At 43.2% G+C, this 20,184-nt stretch overlaps 1 protein-coding gene across 5 annotated transcripts in view; it reads right to left on the bottom strand.

Annotated features, from left to right (window-relative positions):
* The window catches only part of pde4dip (phosphodiesterase 4D interacting protein), a 536,621-nt gene that overhangs the window by 196,366 nt on the left and 320,071 nt on the right, over positions 1–20,184 (bottom strand). For all 5 annotated transcript variants that reach the window (XM_068037361.1, XM_068037360.1, XM_068037363.1 and 2 more), the window contains one exon: positions 8,501–8,554. In XM_068037361.1, coding sequence (XP_067893462.1) covers positions 8,501–8,554 — 54 coding nt within the window. The remainder of the gene's footprint in view (positions 1–8,500; positions 8,555–20,184) is intronic.

A 20,184-nucleotide genomic window follows, 5' to 3' on the forward strand; every position in this document is an offset into this window, starting at 1 on the left:
TGCTGCACTAAGGTGTCAGCCCTTACTGAAATATAGGACTAAAATACAGTCTGGCAGCTAATTTCCAAAGCCCCGTCTACTTATGAGGTAACTGCCTTCTTACCTTCTAGGCCCTGGTCCTAGCTGAGGCCATTGGTGGGAGATGCACATTGATCTTCAGGGCTCTTTAAGGAGGTCCTTCACTGGCTCTTCTGTGGCATCCCTGCTGTGGTACCACCGATATTTTGTTCACACTGGTGAGTGCCTCTTGGCAGGAGGCATCCTGCTAGCATTTTATTTTTTTTTTAAAAAAGAGTCCCAATCCAGGGAAATGGGTCTGGGTTGGGGTGGATTTGGAGAGACAGGAGGAGAAAGTCCAGCCAATGTTTGGAGTAGCAGACTGTGACACAGGGGAATGTATGGTCAAATTAGTGTTATGACTAAGGTGGGAGGAATGCACTGTGTTTTCTAGTCTCACTTTTCTGCAGGTAACAATATATATTTTAAAAATGTTTACCCAGTTACTGATTTGGTCAATCATACATTCTACTCTTTATCCCAGAATAAAATACACCAACCAGGTTTCTTTAATCAACAAAATTATCAGTTTATCAAACAAGACTTATCCAGTAAAGAAACAAAGTATTAACACACAGATAGAAATAGGAAAGTTCCCTTTTTAAATTCCTCCTCCCCAGCCCCCGCCCCCCCACTCCCGCCACAACACACACAATGAGAAAAATACAGAAATTGTCTCTGCAGAGGTGATACAAAAAAATAAAAAAAATTAATACTTTGGCCAAATACTTGCTAATTCTTGAAGAAAAAGAGAGAAGATATGGAAGGAAGTCAGTTGTCCCTTTTGGTCTGGCATCCAGATCTACAGAGACGGGTCACCGGGATCTTTCCTAAAACAATTCTTTCCAGGTGGAATGGAGAATTAATCTGGCAGGTTTTTCCAGCTTCTCAGGAGAGATGCAGCACTGGGGATTTTAGCTCTCCCATACTGGAACTTTGCAGTGTATCTTCAAAGAGGTAGAGAAAGAGGTGAGCTGGGTGGTTTTTCCTTGGCAAAATGATCTCCAACTGTCTTCAAAACAGTTCACTCCCAACTGAACTGATAATGATATCCAAACCGCAAACAAAGTCAAGCTCCTGACCTCCATAAACTTTGACATGTGTCTTCTCTGTAAACATTTTCCCCAAGTCACTAAGGCTTCTGTTGTTTATTGAGCTTAAAGCACATGATTTCCAGCAAAGGTTGTCTTCAAATATCTCAAGTGTCCTTTCACCAAACTTGGTTAGAAATAAAACACATCCGTGGAACCTTTTCAGTTTTAAACACAAGTCCTCAAACAAATACTTAATAAAAAATATAGAAGCACCTTCATAACACGAGTAATGCAAACTGAAGACATATGTAAGTTTTGAAACATTACAATTCTAAGACAAACTCAAGTTCCAGGTCTGATTCTCCTTTCTCAGCTGAACTTGTTGATCTGAACCATAAGAACAGTGGAAGGGCCAGGTGGACTTATAACAGCTGCCTCAGGCCCCCTCACTTAATGTGCTGGAACACTATAATGAGGAAAACTGTCTCGAAGGCATTAAGAATTTAAGTATAAAAAAAATAATTTGAGTGGTACAATGCTGGTAGTCTCTTATGCAGTGTAGCATTGCCCTCTCAAGGAACTGTTTTTGAAGAGCACATGATCAAATTCCACACTGGAGGAACTATCCTCCCCTCCGGAACAACATGACCATTGGAAGTTTTGAACATAACCATCCCATAACTCAGCACACTATGATCTGAACCTTCATCAGACATTTGTTTCATACAGTCTCCCTCAGTTTATGGTTCTATTAAGTTGTTTTGCAAGAAGAGATAGATCCCTTTTTTAAAGTAAACCATTGTCTCATTAAATATAGCATGGAGTTCCAATGATATATTACTCATAACTTGTGTAAGCAAACAGACACTACATGTGCACAATCTCATCACGTATGTGTTGTGTCAGTTTGCCTTGATGGTAGCACTCGAACCTCACATGTAATTGAGGCCTATACTTTACAGCAATATTGAAGGATTGCCAAAGTTGCCTGTTTTCAGGTGAGATATTAAACTAAAAAAAAAAGGTTTCCCAAGTGTCCAAACCAACATTCATCCCACAACCAATGCCACCAAATATTATCTGGGTCATTTATGCATTTGCTGATTGTTGGAAGGCATTTAAGTTGCAGCTTGTTCAAATGAATATTCCAACAGTCCTCATACATACTCAGGTCATTGAGGAATGAATAAAATACATTTGATTATTTTACTGTGTTTCATTACAGAAAATTTATCTGAATAAACTTGCATTTTCAGGATGTCCCAAACCATTGTTATGGTCAAGTGAGGAGGAGTCGAAGGCTTCCCTCTTTTCCCTCTCCTTGTTTGACCGCAACAGATTTAATTCTTTTTTTTTAAAGTGGATGTACTGCCAATTCAGTAGGTGTTTGATTCCTTACTTGATATGATCATAGCAAGAACCAATCGGACAGATTTTCTTGAGTTAACAAAGAAAGAGGTTAACTTTATTGTACCTAAACCAAACTAATAAAATAATAAACAACATGCCAACTTTCACTCTCACACACACACTCTGGAGCTTCACACATTTACAAATAGGTTACAGAGTGGGGAAAGGTAGAGTGGTTGAGCTAGAGTCGATAAAAAAAGGTATACAGTCTCTGGAGTTTGGTGATTCGTCTGGCTTCTAGCTGAATTCAGTGGTCCTGAGGCTTTTAGTTTGAAGAGGTAGTTGACTGGTTTAGTATGTTTCTTGGAGACAGCAATGCGGACGATTTCCTCCAACGGGGTTTCGGATTGTAGCCGGAGTATGCAAAGGTGGTCAGTCAAAAAGCAGGATTTGAACGCTTTCAAGCTATAATAGAGAGAGACCCCCACTTAGGGTCTGTTCATGTCAGCGTCCAGTTGTTTCTCCTCTGCTGCAGAGAAAACACCAGTTTAAAACCAGAGATGGGGAGGGGCTTGTCACATGACAGTCAGTCATTCAAACATAGCAGTTAGCAGTAGTTCTCTGCTTGCTGAGAGAACAGGTAGTTCCTTTAAACTTCCTGGGTCTTGGTTCTTGCTGGGGACTGAACAGACATTTCATCTCTCTCCTCAGAGTCCTTTGCAATGTAGGATACAGTGTAGCAAACTAGGTGATCATCTTAAGCCGAAAGGATGACTTTGCTAAAAGCTTGTCTTATAAAAATGTTTTTTAAAACAATATAAATTCAGATCTCCAATCAGTGGATTAAAGAAAATGAACATTCAACAAAACACATTGGCGTAACATCATGGATGAATTATTCTGAACTTATTCACTATTCTTATGTAGATAAACATGGTAGCACATGTGCATGAGAGTAGACCCCAGACGGCCCCACACTCCCCTGATGCCTCCCCTCCAGGTGCTTCTGCAGGCTGCCAGGGAGAGGAGAACATTATTCCCGAAGGATGGGAGGAGACCTAGCAGCCTAATCAAACAGGCTTGGCTTTAGATAGCAGAGGACGTCAGCAGCTGTGGGGCAACATCACAGACAATGCTGCAAGGCGCTCAATGACCTCATCCAGGCTCCGAAAGTGAGTAACTCTTCATGATTCATAGAAAGTTTAAAGCACAGAGAGAAGCCACTTGGCCCATCGTGTCTGTGCCTTCATCCTCTTGGGCCTTGCATCTGGCAAAAGGAGGAAGATGCATTCTGAGGAGAGCGATTAACCCCCAGATGTGGGCAAAGGATCAGGGTATGCATGCAAACTGCCTGTGGCATGGCAAAGTGACCCTGAAAGGAAGCCCCTTGTCATAGTAGAACCTTATGAGGTCCCTGGAAAGGAGCCGCATGCAGGAGGCATCTGTGTGCCCCCGTCAGTGTCAGCTGGACAATCAGCAGCTTATGTGTTGGGATCGTTCTCACTGGGTGACAAACAGCTTCTTTCTGTTTGTCTGCAGGAGACGATTGCACGCAATTGGAGTGGTCCAAGACCGGTGATGGGCTGCCCATCCTCAGTGTACTAACCCCGATGGAGGAGGAGGCCACGGAGCTGGCTGGACCACAGGATGGCTGAAGCATCGCTGAGTCAGAGGCATCTTCAAGACAGTGTGTAAGGTCACCATGGGGCACAATGGCTCCAGTGATGGAGCCATGCTAATTATCAGGCATCTGGTGCCCACAGAGGTCTGCAATGTAGGGGTGCGTGCTATGTCGGGAGGGTGTCTGTTCTCTCATGCAGGTCAAGCAGTACCTACTCAGACTACGGGGGAGCAGGACGGAGCCTCAGAGGGTCCATTGTCACCTCATACTCCTGTACCCTCCACCAGTACAGATAGTTGCACCTCGGTGGGTTTGTGCTCGTGGTTAGATCTGGACACACAACCTGGTGAGCACAGACTTGATGTGCCTGGGCAGGTGACGGAGGCTGCGATAGCCCAGGCTCATGCTGTGCATCTGGTGTTGCAGCATCATGGGAAATGCTATAGCGAGTGGTCCGGCAATATCTGGCAGAGATGCCAGAGGCTATGCTTGCCTAAGCGTGGATAATGGAGGAGTCCATCCAGGCCTTAAGTGCTGCACTCCTTCATCCCTGCCAACTGTTTCTGTGCTGGAGGCCCTCAGCATGCCGGGGCCCTCTAGGCCCAAAGTATCCAAAGGATGACTACTAAGATCATCCCTAGCCAAGGGGCAGCAAGGTGTGCAGCATGCCTCTACTTCAGCTGACTGCAGTGGGAGCACCTCATAAGAGTTCATGTAACAGAATAAAGAAGTACACATAGAATTACAGGTGATTGTGTGTTTTAGATGCACAAGTTAGGGTCTGTTGTAAATATGACTGTTACGCCAATGTGTTTTGTTGAATGATAATTTTCTTTAATCCACTGATTGGAGATCTGAACTTGTATATTTTATAAAAAAGACATTTTTTTAAAAAGACCAGCTAAAAGGATGATTTTGCTGGCAGCTTTATTTAGATACCTAATTTACAACACTGTATCTTACACTGCAATACTTGTGTGGAGGGAGACTAAATGTCTGCTAATTCCCCAGCAAGAACCAAGACCCAGGAAGTTTAAAGGAACTGCTTGTTCTTTTTTGAAAAAGAGAAATGCTGCTAACTTTTCGGTGGCTTCTCAGCGCAGGCTTGGAGGGCCGAATGGCCTGTTCCTGTGCTGTACTGTTCTTTGTTCTAACTGCTATGTTTTGAATCAGACTGACTTTCATGTGACAAGCCCCTCCCCATCTGTGGTTTAAAGCTGGTGTTTTCTCTACTGCAGAGAAGCAACTGGACTCTGACATGAGCAGACCCTAAGTGGTAGTCCCTCTCTCTCTCTCCATTCCAGCTTGAAAGCTTTCAAATTCTGCTTGTTGACTGATCACCTTTGCATACTCTGGCTACAATCAGAAACCCCATTGGAGGAAATCATCTGCATCGCTATCTCCAAGAGACTCACACAACCAGTCAACTACCTCTTCAAACTAAAAAAAAGCCTAAGGGCCACTGAATTCAGCTCGAAGCCCGCTGAATCACCAAACTCCACAGACTGTATACCTTTTTTATGGACTCTAACTCAACCAATCTACTTTTCCCCACTCTGTAACCTATTTGTGTGTGTATGTAAACCTCCAGATTGTTTGTGAGAGTAAAAGTTGGCGCATTGTTTATTATTTTATTAATTTGGTTTGGGTACAATAAAGTTAACCTCTTTCTTTGTTAACTCAAGAAAACCTGTCCGATTGGTTCTTGTCATGATCATAGCAAGCAAGTAATCAAACACCTACTGAATTGGCCAGTACATCCACTTTAAGAATTAAACCTGTTGTGGTCAAACAAGGAGAGGGAAAAGAGGGAAGCCTTCGACCCCTCCTCATCTGACCGTAACAGTGACTAAATAGTTTCTGAAAAGTATAGATGACCTCCCTCCTTTTCCATCAGGCCTTTGGCCCTTCACAGCAACCCAGCCTCTGTGAAAAGGCTGGGGGTGATACAACATGCTGCAAGGGGTCAACTCTGGAGCCTGGCCAGCTCTGTGCTGCGTGAATGTTCAATTCAATAAGCCTGTGCATCCTGAAGGAAGGAAAGCAACATGGCTGCATAAAAAGGTATGTCTTTATTGGTCAAGTCACCACTGGCCTTAAGGCTCAAAGGAAACGTGAATGGATAAGGGCATTTCGAGCCTCCCTTGCAAGTATATCAAGGCCACTGTCCTGTTGTCCCTGGGGTCCTTCATCTGGCCTGGCTTGTCCATTTTCCTGCTCCGCATAAGGAGGATATGAGGAGGCAGTCCACTTTGCACTTTCCTCATGCTCTCATTGGCTCCCCCCTCTGCAGTGGGAGGTTGTATAGTGCACAACAGCCCACCACGATACGCGAGACCCTGGCCGGGACATAGAAGGGCTCTACTGGACCAATCGAAGCACCTGTATCTCATCTTGAGCAAACCAATGTCCTGCTCTATGCTGCTCACGTTGTCCCATGGCAGGCGTTGTAACTCTCCTCTGCATCTGTGTGTGGGTTCCTCAGAGGCATCAGTAGCCATGTCCTCAGTGGGTAGCCCTCATCTCCAAGGATTGATCCCTGAAGCTGTGCGGGTGGCCAGAAAAGCTCTGGCACCAGGGACTGCCTTAAAACGTAGGCATCATGGAAACCCTGGGAAATGTGCACAGACCTGCAGGATCCATCTACAGTGGTCACAAACAAGTTGTACATTGAGGAAGTTGAAGCCCTTCCTGTTGATGAAGGCCACTGGCTGGTGTGCAGGAGCCTTGTTGGCCACGTGTGTGCAGTTAATGACACCTTGCACTTGGGGGAATCTAGCGATGGCTCCGAACCTGATGGCCCTCTCAGCTTGAGAGCTGGGATCTGTGCTGAAGTACAGAGTCGCCAGCCCACCTGAAACGGCATTGGTGACCTCCTTAATGCACTGATGTGTGCTATCTCAGTCAGTGGACCATGTCCCCAGTGGATCCCTAGAATGATCCAGAAGTGTAGAAGTTCAGTGCCACTGGCATTGGATTTCCACCAAGTACGCTGGGGCACAGCTTGTCCTATATCATAGAGCACAGGTCAATGATGGCCTCCCTGGAGAGGTGGAGTCTTCATGGTACACAGGTAGTTGAGCCTCAACCAATGGACCTTCTCTGTAGGGTACCTACTACTCTCTTTCCCCTCTGAACCTTTTTCCACCTGGAGGTTGCTGCTGACCCACCTGTGTGTTCATAGGCTGTTGTGGTGCCACTGTAGATGCCTGTCCCTCCCTCGCGCTCTGTTGCGCCTCTTCAACGGAGTGCCTGAAGCCTGGATGAATGAGGCCCACAATAGGTGGCCTCTCCCCAAATGCTAGTCCTTCACTGCCAGCAGCAACGTGCCCGCATCCTCCCAGCGCCCACCCCCCCCCACGCCCCCACTTGTGAGCTTTGCCAAAGTGGCACCTGCCTGTTGCACCCCTTCCAACGCACCCCCCTCACTGCTGTTCAGACACCATTTCCCTCACTCATCACACAATGCATGATGTCCTCTCTTCACCACCTTGCCAGGCAGTTGATAGTTGCCCTCCCAATGGCCTCCCCTGGCAGCCAGCCTTGCTCTCCTGCCTCCATGAAGGAAGAGAGCCATTTATAAATTTCAATCCCAACCATAAAAATTGCTTTCAATTGGCCTCTTGACTATCTTAATTACCTGTTAGCCACTTCACATCGGAACTCCGCCCTCCACAAAATCGGGATGGGATATCAAGACATCGGACTTCCTGTTCGACATGTCCCATCCCAATTTTTATGTCCCCATGCCTCTGTTCCCATCTCCTGGGTGCACTTACAATTTGGCCCTTTGCCATTCCCAACTCTTCTAAATGGTGCCACAGGATCTTCTACATCCATCTGAACAAGCAGATACTTTCATGGTTTAAGATCTCCTCTGAAATGCAGCATCCATCAGTAATGCAACATTTCCTCAGTCCAGATTATGTGCTCAGTCCCTGCAATAGAACATGAACCTACATCTTCAACAGAGGCCAGAGAACTACCACTAAACCAAGTTTGCATTTTATGAATAAAGTGAATCCCTTTCATTCTCCACTCTGGACAAATTAATTAAAAATATTTTCTACTTAGAAATACCCAGTGAAAGAATTAAACAAAGTGTTACTATGAATTGATGGTGATGCAGATTCAGCTGGTCTCATGCTTTTCCTATGCAAAATAAACAAAGCTGTTTTACTGTACTAAAAATAATATACCAGACCTAGTTTGTGTTGTAAATGTTGTTGAATCAGATTACACACTTTCAGGAGATAACTGGGTGAATTCAGTAGTCAAAAATAAAAAGTAGAATTAAATAACAGTGTTCGAGCTCAGTCTGTGCATCTCTTGGTATTAAATCTGTGTTCACTTGCACTGGTGGTGCCAAAGTGAGAAAACTGAAAGGCACACAGTCTCAATGAGATGGAGTACTTGATATAAAGGAATTCACTCCTACCTGCATTTCCTGTTGGGTCCGCAACTTCTCTCTACCCAGTTCGTCTTGCAAATCCTGACAACAGAGAGAACCAACTGTTTACTATAGGGCATGGCCTACCATTGTTCAGCAACTCAGTAATTCTCCAAAAAGTCTTTACTTTGCACTTGGCCCAGGAATATAGTCAATAGAATTTCAGCCTCTAACTCATACACACTAACAGTGCAGTGGCTCACCTCCTACTTGGTTCTCCCTCTGTCAGTGGCATTCTCAAATGAACAGTGCATCCTCCAGTGTTCCAATGGAGGAGAACCAATTTGCATTGATCGGAAGAAATATGTTCCCAGAAAGAAAATGGGTGGAACTCCAAAATCTAGACCCCCATTGGCTGTCAAAGTGCATAAAGTAAGATAAGGCATTAAAGGGAAGCTATATCAGCTACTGAGAGCTCAATACTGTCGGAAGCCTAGAGGACTATAGAAAGTGCAGGGGTGAAAGTGAAAAAGCAAATTAGGGAAGCAAAGAGAGCACATGAAAAAATATTGGCATGTAAAAAAAGGAAAACTCATTTTTTATAAAATACATAAAGAGCAAGAGAATAAGGATAGAGTAGGGCTGATAAAAGACCAAAAAGGTAACTTAAGGCATAGTCCTTAATGACTATTTTGAGTCTGTCTTCACCAAAGAGGGGACAATGCAAACATTGTAGTTAAGAAGAGGAGTGTGAAATACTGGATGGTATAAATATAGAGAGAGCAAATACGAAGGGGCTTAGCATCTTTGAAAGTGGATAAATAGCCAGGAAATGTATCCCAGGCTGCTAAGGGAAGCAAGGGAAGAAACAATGGAGACTCTGACCATCATTTTCCAATCCTCTCTGGCTATAGGAATTGTGCCAGAGGACTGCTAATGTTGTACCATAGTTTAAAAAGGAAGGAATGGATAGACTGAGTAATTACAGGCCAGTCAGCCTCTTTAGTGGGCAAATTATTGGGGGAAAAAATCTGGATATAGTACTAATAGTCATTTGGAAAGGCAAAGATCAATCAAGTCAGCATGGATTTGTTCAGGGAAGGTTGTGCCTGATTAACCTGATTACATTTTTTTGAGAAGATAACAAGGAGGATCAATGAGGGAATGCATTTGAAGTAGACTACATGAATTTTAGCAAGGCTACTGACAAGGTCCCACATGGCAGATTGGTCAGAAAAAATAAGAGCCCATGGATTCAAGGTTAAGCAGCAAGTTGGATCCAAAATTGGCTCAGTGGCAGGAAGCAAAGGGTAAAAAGGCGTATTTTTGTGATTGCAAGGCTGTTTCTAGTGGGGTTCTGCAGGCTCAGTACTGGATCACATCCTTTTTGTGGTATATATCAATGACTATAGATGATTATCAATGGTATGAATCAATCTAGTCTCCAGTTTAAATAATCTGAAAGCAAGCTTTAAGTCATGGCAGGACAGCTTGGCTCTGTGGAATGCCCATCGTGTGACATGTGGGGAGTCATTGACACTTCATGTGGCCTAGACAATCACATGTGCAGGAAGTGTCTCCAGCTACAAAAACTTGAGCTCCACGTTTTTGAACTCGAACAGAGGTTTGAGTCACTGTGGTGCATCTGTGAAGCTGAAAATTATGTGGATAGCACGTTTAACAAAGTGGTCACACCGCAGAGGGAGAGAATGGGTGACCACTAAGCCATCTAGAAAGACCAGGCAGATCGTGCAGGAGTCATCTGAGTCTATCTCACACACTAACCAGTTTTCCGTTTTGGATACTGGTTAGGGTGATGGTTCGTCAGAGGACTGTAGCAAAAACCAAGTTTGTGGCACCACAAGTGGCTCAGCTGCAAGGTGGGGGGGGGGGGGGTGAAGAAGAGTGGAAGAGCAGTAATGGTAGGTGATTCGATAGGGGAACAGACAAGCGTTTCTGTGGCCATAGACATGACTCCAGGATGATTTGTTGCCTTCATGGTGCCAGAGACAAGGATGTCACAGAACAGCTGCAGGACATTCTTTTGGGGGAGGGTGAACAGCCAGAAGTCATGGTCCACATTGGTACTAATGACATAAGTAGAAAGAGGGATGAGGTTCTGAAAGCAGAATTTAGGGAGTTAGGAAGGAGACTGAAAAGCAGAACATTTAAGGCAGTAATTTCAGGATTATTCCCAGTACCACAAGCACATGAACACGTGGCTGGAAAAATGGTGTAGGAGGGAGAGCTTTAGATTCCTGGGGCATTGGGACCGGTTCTGCGGCAGGTGGGACCTGTACAAGATGGACTAGTTACAACTTAACAGGACTGGGATCAATATCCTCACGGGGAGATTTGCTAGTGTTGTTGGGGAAGGTTTAAACTAGCTTGTCGGGGTAGGGAACCTGAAAGGGAATTCAGATAGGAGAGAAACAAAGCTGGTTATGGGAAGTAGAAGAGCTGTGAATAAAAGTGGAAAGCAGCAGAAACAAATGCTAGAACCAATCAGGGTCAAAATATAGAATATTGTTAGAAAGGCAGAATTAAAGGTACGCTATCTGAATGCACGCAACAAGGTAGGTGAGTTGATGGCGCAAATAGAAGTAAATAGATATGATTTAATTGCCATTACAGAGACGTGGCTGCAGGGTGATCAAGACTGGGAACTGAATATTAAAGGATATACGACATTTAGGAAGTACAGGCAAAAAGGAAAAGGAGGTGGGGTAGTGCTGATAATAAGGGATGGGATCACATACGTCAACTTGTGGGAATCCAGTCATCACCCCAAATCTGATGGCTCTCTCAGCCTGACTGTCAAGGTCAGTCCTGTAGTGCATATTATCACCAGCCCTCTTGAACAGGGCGTCGGTCTCCTCCTTGATGCAATGGCCTGGGAGACCCAACATATGTCCCTGGCAGGTCCCTGGAAAGATCCCAATGCGTAGAGGTTGAGCACCACAGTTATCTTTAGGGCCACAGGCATAGGTTGCCATAAACTCCTATTGGTTGCAAATCATCCTGCAGAAGGCCTGTGACGACCTCCCTGGAGAGCCGTACTCTTCGCTGAGTGTTGCTCGATAATCTGGAGGGAGGTGATGTGAGTCTTGTGGACTCTCTGGCGTAACCAGACCCTTCTTGGCCTTGCCGGCTGCTGATGTTCATGTCTTCGAGCCTTAGGCTGTGGGGTCAGAACCAGGGGACACAATCTCAGAATAAATGGCAAGCCATTTAAGACTGAGATGAGGAGGAACTTCTTCACTCAGAGGGTGGTGAATCTTTGGAATTCTCTGCCCCAGAGGGTGGTGGAAGCTCAGTCATTGAGTAAGTTCAAGACAGAGATTGATAGAGTTCTAATTGCTAATAACATTAAGGGATATGTGGATATTGCGGGAATATGGCATTGAGGTAGATGATCAGCCAAGATTTAGAATGGCACAGCAAGCTCGAAGGGTTGAATGGCCTACTCCTCCTCCTATGTTCCTATGATTTAGACTTAAATGTAGGGCATGATTAAGAAGTTTTCAGATGATACAAAAATTGGTCGTGTGGTTTACAGTGAGGAAGATAGCTGTTGTCTGCAGGAAATTAGTGGCAAATGGTATTCAATCCAGAGAAGTGAGGGTTAATGCATTTGTGGAGGGCAAACAAGGCTCGGAAATAAAGAGTAGGATACTGAAAAGTGTAGAGGAACAGATGGACCTTGGAGTGCATGTTCACAGATACCTGAAGGTAGCAGGACAGAGATAAGATGGTTAAGAAGGTATACGGGGTACTTTTTTTGATTAGCCGAGGCATAGAATGTAAGAGCAGGGAGGTTATGCTAGAACATTATAAATTACTAGTTAGGCCATAGTGTTATGACCAAGCTGGGAGTAATGCACTGTTAATTCAGTCCCACTACTCCACAGGTCATAGCATATCGAATAAAGTTTCCCACCGACCAAAGAATAGCCAAATTAAACACTGTATTTTTCCCCCAGAATAAAGCACACCAAACCAGGTTTCTTTAAGCAACAACAACAACATTAACTATTTATTAGAAAAGAAATAACAGATCTTAACAAATGAGGTAAATCTCTGAATTCCTTAACCCTCATGCACACACACACACACACATTCAAAAAGAAACTGGTTAACCAGGGAAAAAGGATTTTTGAGTTACAGCTGTTTCTTAGGAATAGAAGGAATTTAAAAAATATAATTGAGGTTCATGTTCTGGTAGGATGTTTTTGGTACGGTGAAGTGTCCTAGAGTCAAATAGTTGGATGCCACTCAAAGTCACTCCAGACAAGGTTGATGAACAGTCTGTGATGGGTAGGTCTTATTGGCAATTTAACTGCAGCAGACGTCACATAGGTCTTCCATCAGGGATGTAGCAACAGGTCTGCTGGAGTTTTGAAGCAGCAGTCTAGCAGTCGATTTCTTTAGATTGCAGGATTTCATAGAACACAAGAGGCAGCAGGAATCTCACTGGATGCAGAAATTCTTCAGAGATTGGAGGCAACAGTAATCCGCCACCTTTCAAATGCAGGATTCCTTTTCAAGAGATGCGAGTCTCCTTTACTGAGAGAGGGATAGCACTTTTCTGGGTCTTTTCTCTCTTGTTACAGGCAGGCCAAGCAAAGATTTCAAATGCCTACCCTTTGTCCAATTCACAGGCTTTTTAAAGGGTCCAAAGTGAAAAAAGAACCTTCCTGAACATGGTCATATGTCCAGGCATAGTGTCTCCTCCTGGTTCAAAAGCAGCTCTGAAGAAAGGTCAAACCCCTGTGGTTTCCTTGAAATTCCTGGCTTTCCTATCCTTGTATAAATTCAACTTCCTTTCAAAACACCCATAAAATTCAACTCGATATGAAATTCCTTTCAAAACATTGCAGGAATTTCAATTATTGACAGGTGTCTTCCACTGAGCAAAAAAAATCCTTTTCTCAGTTTTTTTTTAAAACACACAGAATTCTAAGTTCTGAGCACAGAAATAAAACCTTTGTAGCAATAGCAAGAGTACTGCACACAGTTCTGGTCACTGCATTACTGGAAGGATGTGATTGCATAGAGAGGGTACAGAGCAGATTTATGAGGATGTTGCCAAGAATGGAGAATTTTAGCTATGAGGAAAGTTTAGATCAGCTGAGTTATTTTCTGTGGAACAGAGGAGGCTAAGGGGAGATTTAATTGAGATGTGCAGAATTATGAGGGGCCTAGATAGAGTAGATAGGAAAGATCTATTTCCAAAGCGAGGGGTCAATAACCAGTGGGCATAGGTTTAAAGTAATTGGCAGACAGATTAGAGGGGAGTTGAGGAGAATTATTTTCACCCACAGGGTGGTGGAGGTCCGAAACTCACTCTCTGAAAGGGTGGTAGAGGTAGAAACCCTCATCGCATTTTTAAAAAACTTAGATATGTACTTGAAGTGCTGTAATCTATAGAGCTACGGACCAAGAGCTGCAAAGTGGGATTAGGCTGGATTGCTCTTTTGCAGCTGGCATATACACAATGGGCTGAATGCCCTCCTTCGGAGTTGTAAATTTTCTATTTCTAGTGAGCTACTGTTGAATTAATTGGCCTCTTGCACTGTGCTGTTAAATATACAGAGCCTTTCATAAATCCATGTTGACTCTGCCCAATCCTACCATTATTTTCTAAGTGTCCTGTTATCACATCCTTTATTATAGATTCTAGCATTTTCCCGACAACTGATGTTAGACTAACAGGCCTGTAGTTCCCGATTTTCTCACTCCTTCCTTTCATAAATAATGGGGTTACATTTGTCACCTTCCAATCAGCAGAAACCATTCCAGAGTCTATAGAATTTTGAAAGATGACCACCTACTATCTCAACAGCCACCTCTTTCAACACTCTGGGATGTAGATCATTAGGTCCAGGGGATTTATCTACTTTAAGTCCCATTAATTTCTCTAGTACTTTTTTAAAATTATCATCAATATCTTGCAGTTCCTTGTTTACACTAGTCCCTTGATTCTCCATTATTTCTGGGAGATTTTTAGTATTTTCTTCTGTGAAGGCAGACATGAAGTATTTGTTTAGTTTCTCTGCCATTTCCTTATTCCCTATTATAAATTCTCCTGACTCTGCTTGTAATAGACCCACATTTGACTTTGCTTATCTTTTCCTTTTTACATACTTATAGAAGCTTTTACAGTAAGTTTTCATGTTTCTCATAAGTTTACTCTCATATTCTATTTTCCCTTTCTTAAACTTTTTCTTAGTCCTCCTTTGCAGAATTCTGAAATATTCCCAATCCTCAGGCTTACCATTTTTCTTGGCAACCTTATACACCTCTTCCTTTGCTCTTATGCAATCTTTGATTTCTTTCATTAGCCCACAGTTTGAATACTTTCCTTGCTGGGTTTTTGAGCATTAAACGAATGTATAATACTATGTATGAGTTCTTTCAATGTTAATTCCAACCATCTTCAGCTGCTTCATCAATGACCTTCCATCAATCATTAGGTCAGAAGTGGGGATGTTCGCTGATGATTGTACAATGTTCAGCACCATTCGTGACTCGTCAAATATTGAAGCAGACCGTGTAGAAACGCAGCAAGACCTGGACAATATCCAGGCTTGGGCTGATAAGTGGCAAGTAACATTCGCGCCACATAAGTGCCAGGCAATGACCATCGCCAACGAGAGAATCTAACCATCTCCACTTATCAATCATTTAGGACTGAGATGAGGAGAAATTTCTTCACTCAGAGACTTGTGAATCTTTGGAATTCTCTGGACATGGGGAATAGGCAGGAAAGTGGAGTTAAGGCAGAAGAATAGCCACGATCATATTGAATGTTGGAGCAGGCTTGAGGGGCTGTATGGTTTACTCCTGCTTTTAATTTCTCATGTTCAATCAATAGCTAGTTAATTTTGCTGAGTAACGTAAATCACAATTGACCATCCTTGTGAAAAAAGGAAGACTTGAATTGGTATAGCGCCTATGTCTCAAAAAAGCCCCAAAGTGCTGCAGAGAATAAATTAGGGTACAGGAACTGTTATTACATGTGGAAATACAGAAGTTATTTTGCACTCAGCAAGGCCTCACAAAAGGCAGAGATAAATGGCATGGTGAGCTTCTGGTAGGACACCGACACCAAGAGGGACCCACCAATGCAAACAGACTACTGACAATACCACAGCACTGTCCTGCTGAGGCAGAAGAAGCAGCAAGGGATCATCTGAACTCCAGGACATCACTGCAAGAGTTCCTCAGGGTAGTGTCCTAGACCTAACCATCTTCAGCTGCTTCATCAATGACCTTCCTTCAATCATAAGGTCAGAAGTGGGGATGTTTGCTGATATTTGCACAATGTTCAGCACCATTCTGAAGCAGTCTGTGTAGAAATGCAGCAAGACCTGGACAATATCCGGACTTAGGCTGATAGGTGGCAAGTAACAGTTGCGCCACACAAGTGCCAGGCAATGACCATCTTCAACAAGAGAGAATCTAACCATCTCCCCTTGACATTCAATGGCATTATGATGACTGAATCCCCCACTATCAACATCCTGGGGGTTACCATTGACCAGAAACTGAACTGGAGTAGCCATATAAATACTGTGGCCATAAGAGCAGGTCAGAGGCTAGGAATCCTGCAGCAAGTAACTCACCAACTGACTCCCCAAAGCCTGTCCACCATCTACAAGGCACAAGACAGGACTGTGATGGAATACTCTCCACTTGCCAGCTCCAACAACACTCAAGAAGCTCGACACCATCCAGGACAAAGCAGCTCGCTTGATTGGCACCCCATCTACAAACATTCACTCCCTCCACCACCGACACACAGTGGCAGCAGTGTGTACCATCTACAAGATGCACTGCAGCAACGCAGCAAGTCTCCTTAGACAGCACCTTCCAAACCCGCGACCTCTACCAACTAGAAGGACAAGGGCAGCAAATACATGGGAACACCACCACCTGCAAGTTCCCCTCCAAGTCACATACCATCCTGACTTGGAACGATATCGCCATTTCTTCACTGTCGCTGGTTCAAAATCCTGGAACTCCCTTCCTAACAGCACTGTGGGTATACCTACCTCACGTGGACTGCAGCGGTTCTAGAAGGCAGCTCACCACCACCTTCTCAAGGGCAATTATAGATGGGCAATAAATGTTGGCCTAGTCAGCGACGCCCACATCCCATGAAGGAATAAATTTTAAAAAGCCATTGCCTGTCTAGCATCATACCTTTTAACATAGTTTCCCAATCCACCATAGACAATTTGTCTCTCATATCTTCATAGTTTCCTTTGCTTAGATTTAAGAGCTAGTTTCTGACTGAACTACATCACTTTCAAATATATAAGATCCTGAGGGGACTTGATAGAGTGATTACCAGGAGGATGATACCGGGACGATGTTTCCTCTTGTGGGGGAGACTAGAACTAGGGGACACAGTTTAAGAAGAAGAGGTCTCCCTTTTAAGACAGAGAAGTTTTTTTTGCAAAGGGTTGTTAGTCTGTGGAAGTTTCTTCCCCAGGAAGCAGTGGAGGCTAGGTCATTGAATTTATTCAAGGCTGTGTTTGATCGATTTTTGATAGACAAGGGAGTCAAAGGTTATGGGGGAGACAGGAAAGTGGAGTTGAGACCACAACTAGATCAGCCATGATCTTATCAAATGGTGGATCAGGCTCGAAGGGCCATATGGCCTACTCCTGCTCCCAAGTCCTAATGTTCCTATGTCCAATGTACTTGCCCACATCCACTTAATGGGTGGGTGAAAGGTTCCATTAACAGCTGGTATGGTTCTCCCTAATATATAATACTTTTGCAATCAAATGGGCAGTGGAGACACGAAACACTCCTTGATTATAACAGTTGTGTTCTCAAGGTAGCAGCTTTCTACTCAGATTACAGGCTGATTGGCCCCTGTGATAACCTGGGATAGTACTGTCCCCACCTCCCACTTACACATCCAACATATCTGCCCAGAGGATGACACCAGAGGGAAAAATAAAAATCACCATCAGTACTGTGTTGGAGCAGAAAGCATCTGGAGGTTCTTAAATGCAGTTTCCCCTCCAGGTTTCCATTGTTCCATATTCAGCTCCCGAGATTTGATTAGAGCAGTTAAAGAGCCCACCCTGGTATAAATACTCAATAATATCTGACAAGGCCCAGAAAAGTTCTTACTTGTTTTGTCATGGGTCTGGACCATTTCCCAATATTGTCAAGTTGGGGCTTAACTAGTTCACCTCAGAGTACATTTCCCGAGTAATGTGCCACTGACAAACCCAGATGGCATTTCCTTGAAATAAAAACAGAAAATTATAGAAATACTCAGCAGGTCAGGTAGCATCTGTGGAGAGAAAAAGAGTTAACGTTTCAGGTCGAGACCTTTCATCAGAACTCCGATCTCTCCACATATGCTGCTTGACCTGCTGAGTATTTCTAGCTGCTAGCTAGAAATTTGAGATTTCCAGCATTCGCAATTATTTTGCTTTGGCATTTCCCTTGGATGGTCATCTAACCTGCCTTCCTCAAGCTATCCAGCACCTCTTCCAATTTTTGTTGGTGGTACTTCAAGTCATTGTGTAGCAGTGTACTAAGCACAAGGCTTCAAAATCTGATCCAGTAACTGCTGGAAGGTGGCAGGAGCCCCAAGCAGCTCATTACTTGGTACTAGTATAGATAACCACGTGTTACAAAGGCCATTTTCTCTGACAAAATCTGTTAACGATATTTGTCAATAACCCTTTCATATAGTCCAGAGTGAAGCAGAAGTTGGGAATTTCCAGACATCTAATTAGCTCCTCCACTCTAGGCATAGTGCAAGCATCATACCTGGACGCATTGTTCAATTTTCTAAAATCATTACAGAATCTCCATTAGCTTTTGGTACTACAACGATAGGGCTTGGCCAGTGGGACTCTATGACCCCGAGCTCTAGCATTGGCCTGACCTTGTGAAAGGCCTCCTGTCTCTTCGACTCAAGGATCCAATGAGACTGTTATCCCCAGAGGCGTTAGAATATCTTGTTGAATAAGATGAGTTTCCCCAGATTGAGAGGTAACCCACTTCTTTTGATTCATTTGAGCAGTTTTAGTCACTGTTGTGTTGTTAGTTCTTTGGTTAATAAACTTCCCCAATTTCTCAGGCTTTAGTTTCCAAGTGAGGCCTGATTCAAACAGAAGAGTCTCATGATCTCTCCACAGTTTCAGCACATTAACCTGATAGATATGTTCCTCTAGCTTCTCCCAGATTGATTAACTTTGTTGTTTATGGGTCCTACTTTTCCCACAGCATTGTATGGATCCTGCCATTGAGCCACAAGTTTACACCTGGGCAAAACCCAGTCATTCTGGCAAAACTGCCTCACCCTGGCCTGCTTATTGTATTGGATCCATTGCCATTCATGAGCTTTTTCCAAGTGTTCCCTTGATATAGGAGTGACAGGCTCCACCCTTTCCTTCATTTTCAGGATGTGTTCCACCACATTCCAAAGAAAGCTATTCTGTTCCTCCCACTCCTGTCTAATAACATCCAGAAGTCCATGACATTGTCTCCCATACAGAAGCTCAAAAGGTGAAAATCCTCTGGAACTTCTCAAATTGCAACATCACATACGACAACAAGATATCCTAGTTCTTACCATCCTTGTCTACTACTTTCTTCAACATATTTTTCAAAGTTTTATTGAAATGCACTATTAACTCATCTGAGGTTCGTAGAGCCTTAAATCTTCAACAACAGATAGATATCCCATTAGTTTGCACATAAATACTGTATCCTGAGCTGTCTGAATCTCCTTTGGAATGTTAATCCTGGAAAATACTTACCAATTCATTGGCAATGTTTTTGGATGCCATGTTTCATAAAGGAATAGCCTCCAGACAGCTGGTCACATAATTGACTATTACTATAATATAATAGTATCTCTTGGCAGATCTTTCCAAAGGCTCCATCAGGTCTATAGCAATTCTTTCAAGGGTGCATTAATTATGGGCCAGGGATTAACAGAGCATGGAGATTAGGTTTAGGTCCTGCCAATTGTCATTCCAGATAGAAATTACAAAACATGAGGATTTCAACAACACTTTCCCATATATTTCTTATCCCTCTCAATTGCTTCCTCTCCAAACCCCTCTCTCTAACCGAGCCATTTACATGCCTTTTATTCTTACAGGCTGGGTGCCATTCCTAATTGAAGGCAATTAAGGTCAATAATTTTCTAAGGCTATATTGTATTTTTATATAACTACTTAAAGTTGTATCCCTATCTCGCATACAGAGCTCTCATCATCCTGTGACTTACACATTGTTCCTCCCTCACCCTGTTAAAGAACCCTATTCTGGAAAATCAGTGTGTCCTATTCATAGCTGGTACAATTTTCTATTCCATCAAGAATTCAGGTACAGACATCAGTGAATCCAAATTGTGGCCTGCAAGATTATCTGTCCATTAAAATTAAAATGCAGAAAATTAGGTGGACTATGAACTGGATGCACCAACCTCCATGCTTAAATTCTTGATATCTACTCCTATTACAAAAAATTCTGAATCAGGAGTATTAAATTATAAAATTTACTCAATAAAAGCACCAACCAATCAGGATTGTGTAGTATGAATATACATATTTTAAATACAATATAATATATTATACTGTGATTTCCACAGCTGGCATGATGATAGAATTATCATTTAATATTAATATTAAGTAGATGACAGTCAACTTTTACATTGACTTTTACAATAACAGTTTAAAACAAAC

This window comes from Heterodontus francisci, chromosome 8 (genome assembly GCF_036365525.1).
Source record: "Heterodontus francisci isolate sHetFra1 chromosome 8, sHetFra1.hap1, whole genome shotgun sequence".
NCBI lineage: Eukaryota > Metazoa > Chordata > Chondrichthyes > Heterodontiformes > Heterodontidae > Heterodontus > Heterodontus francisci.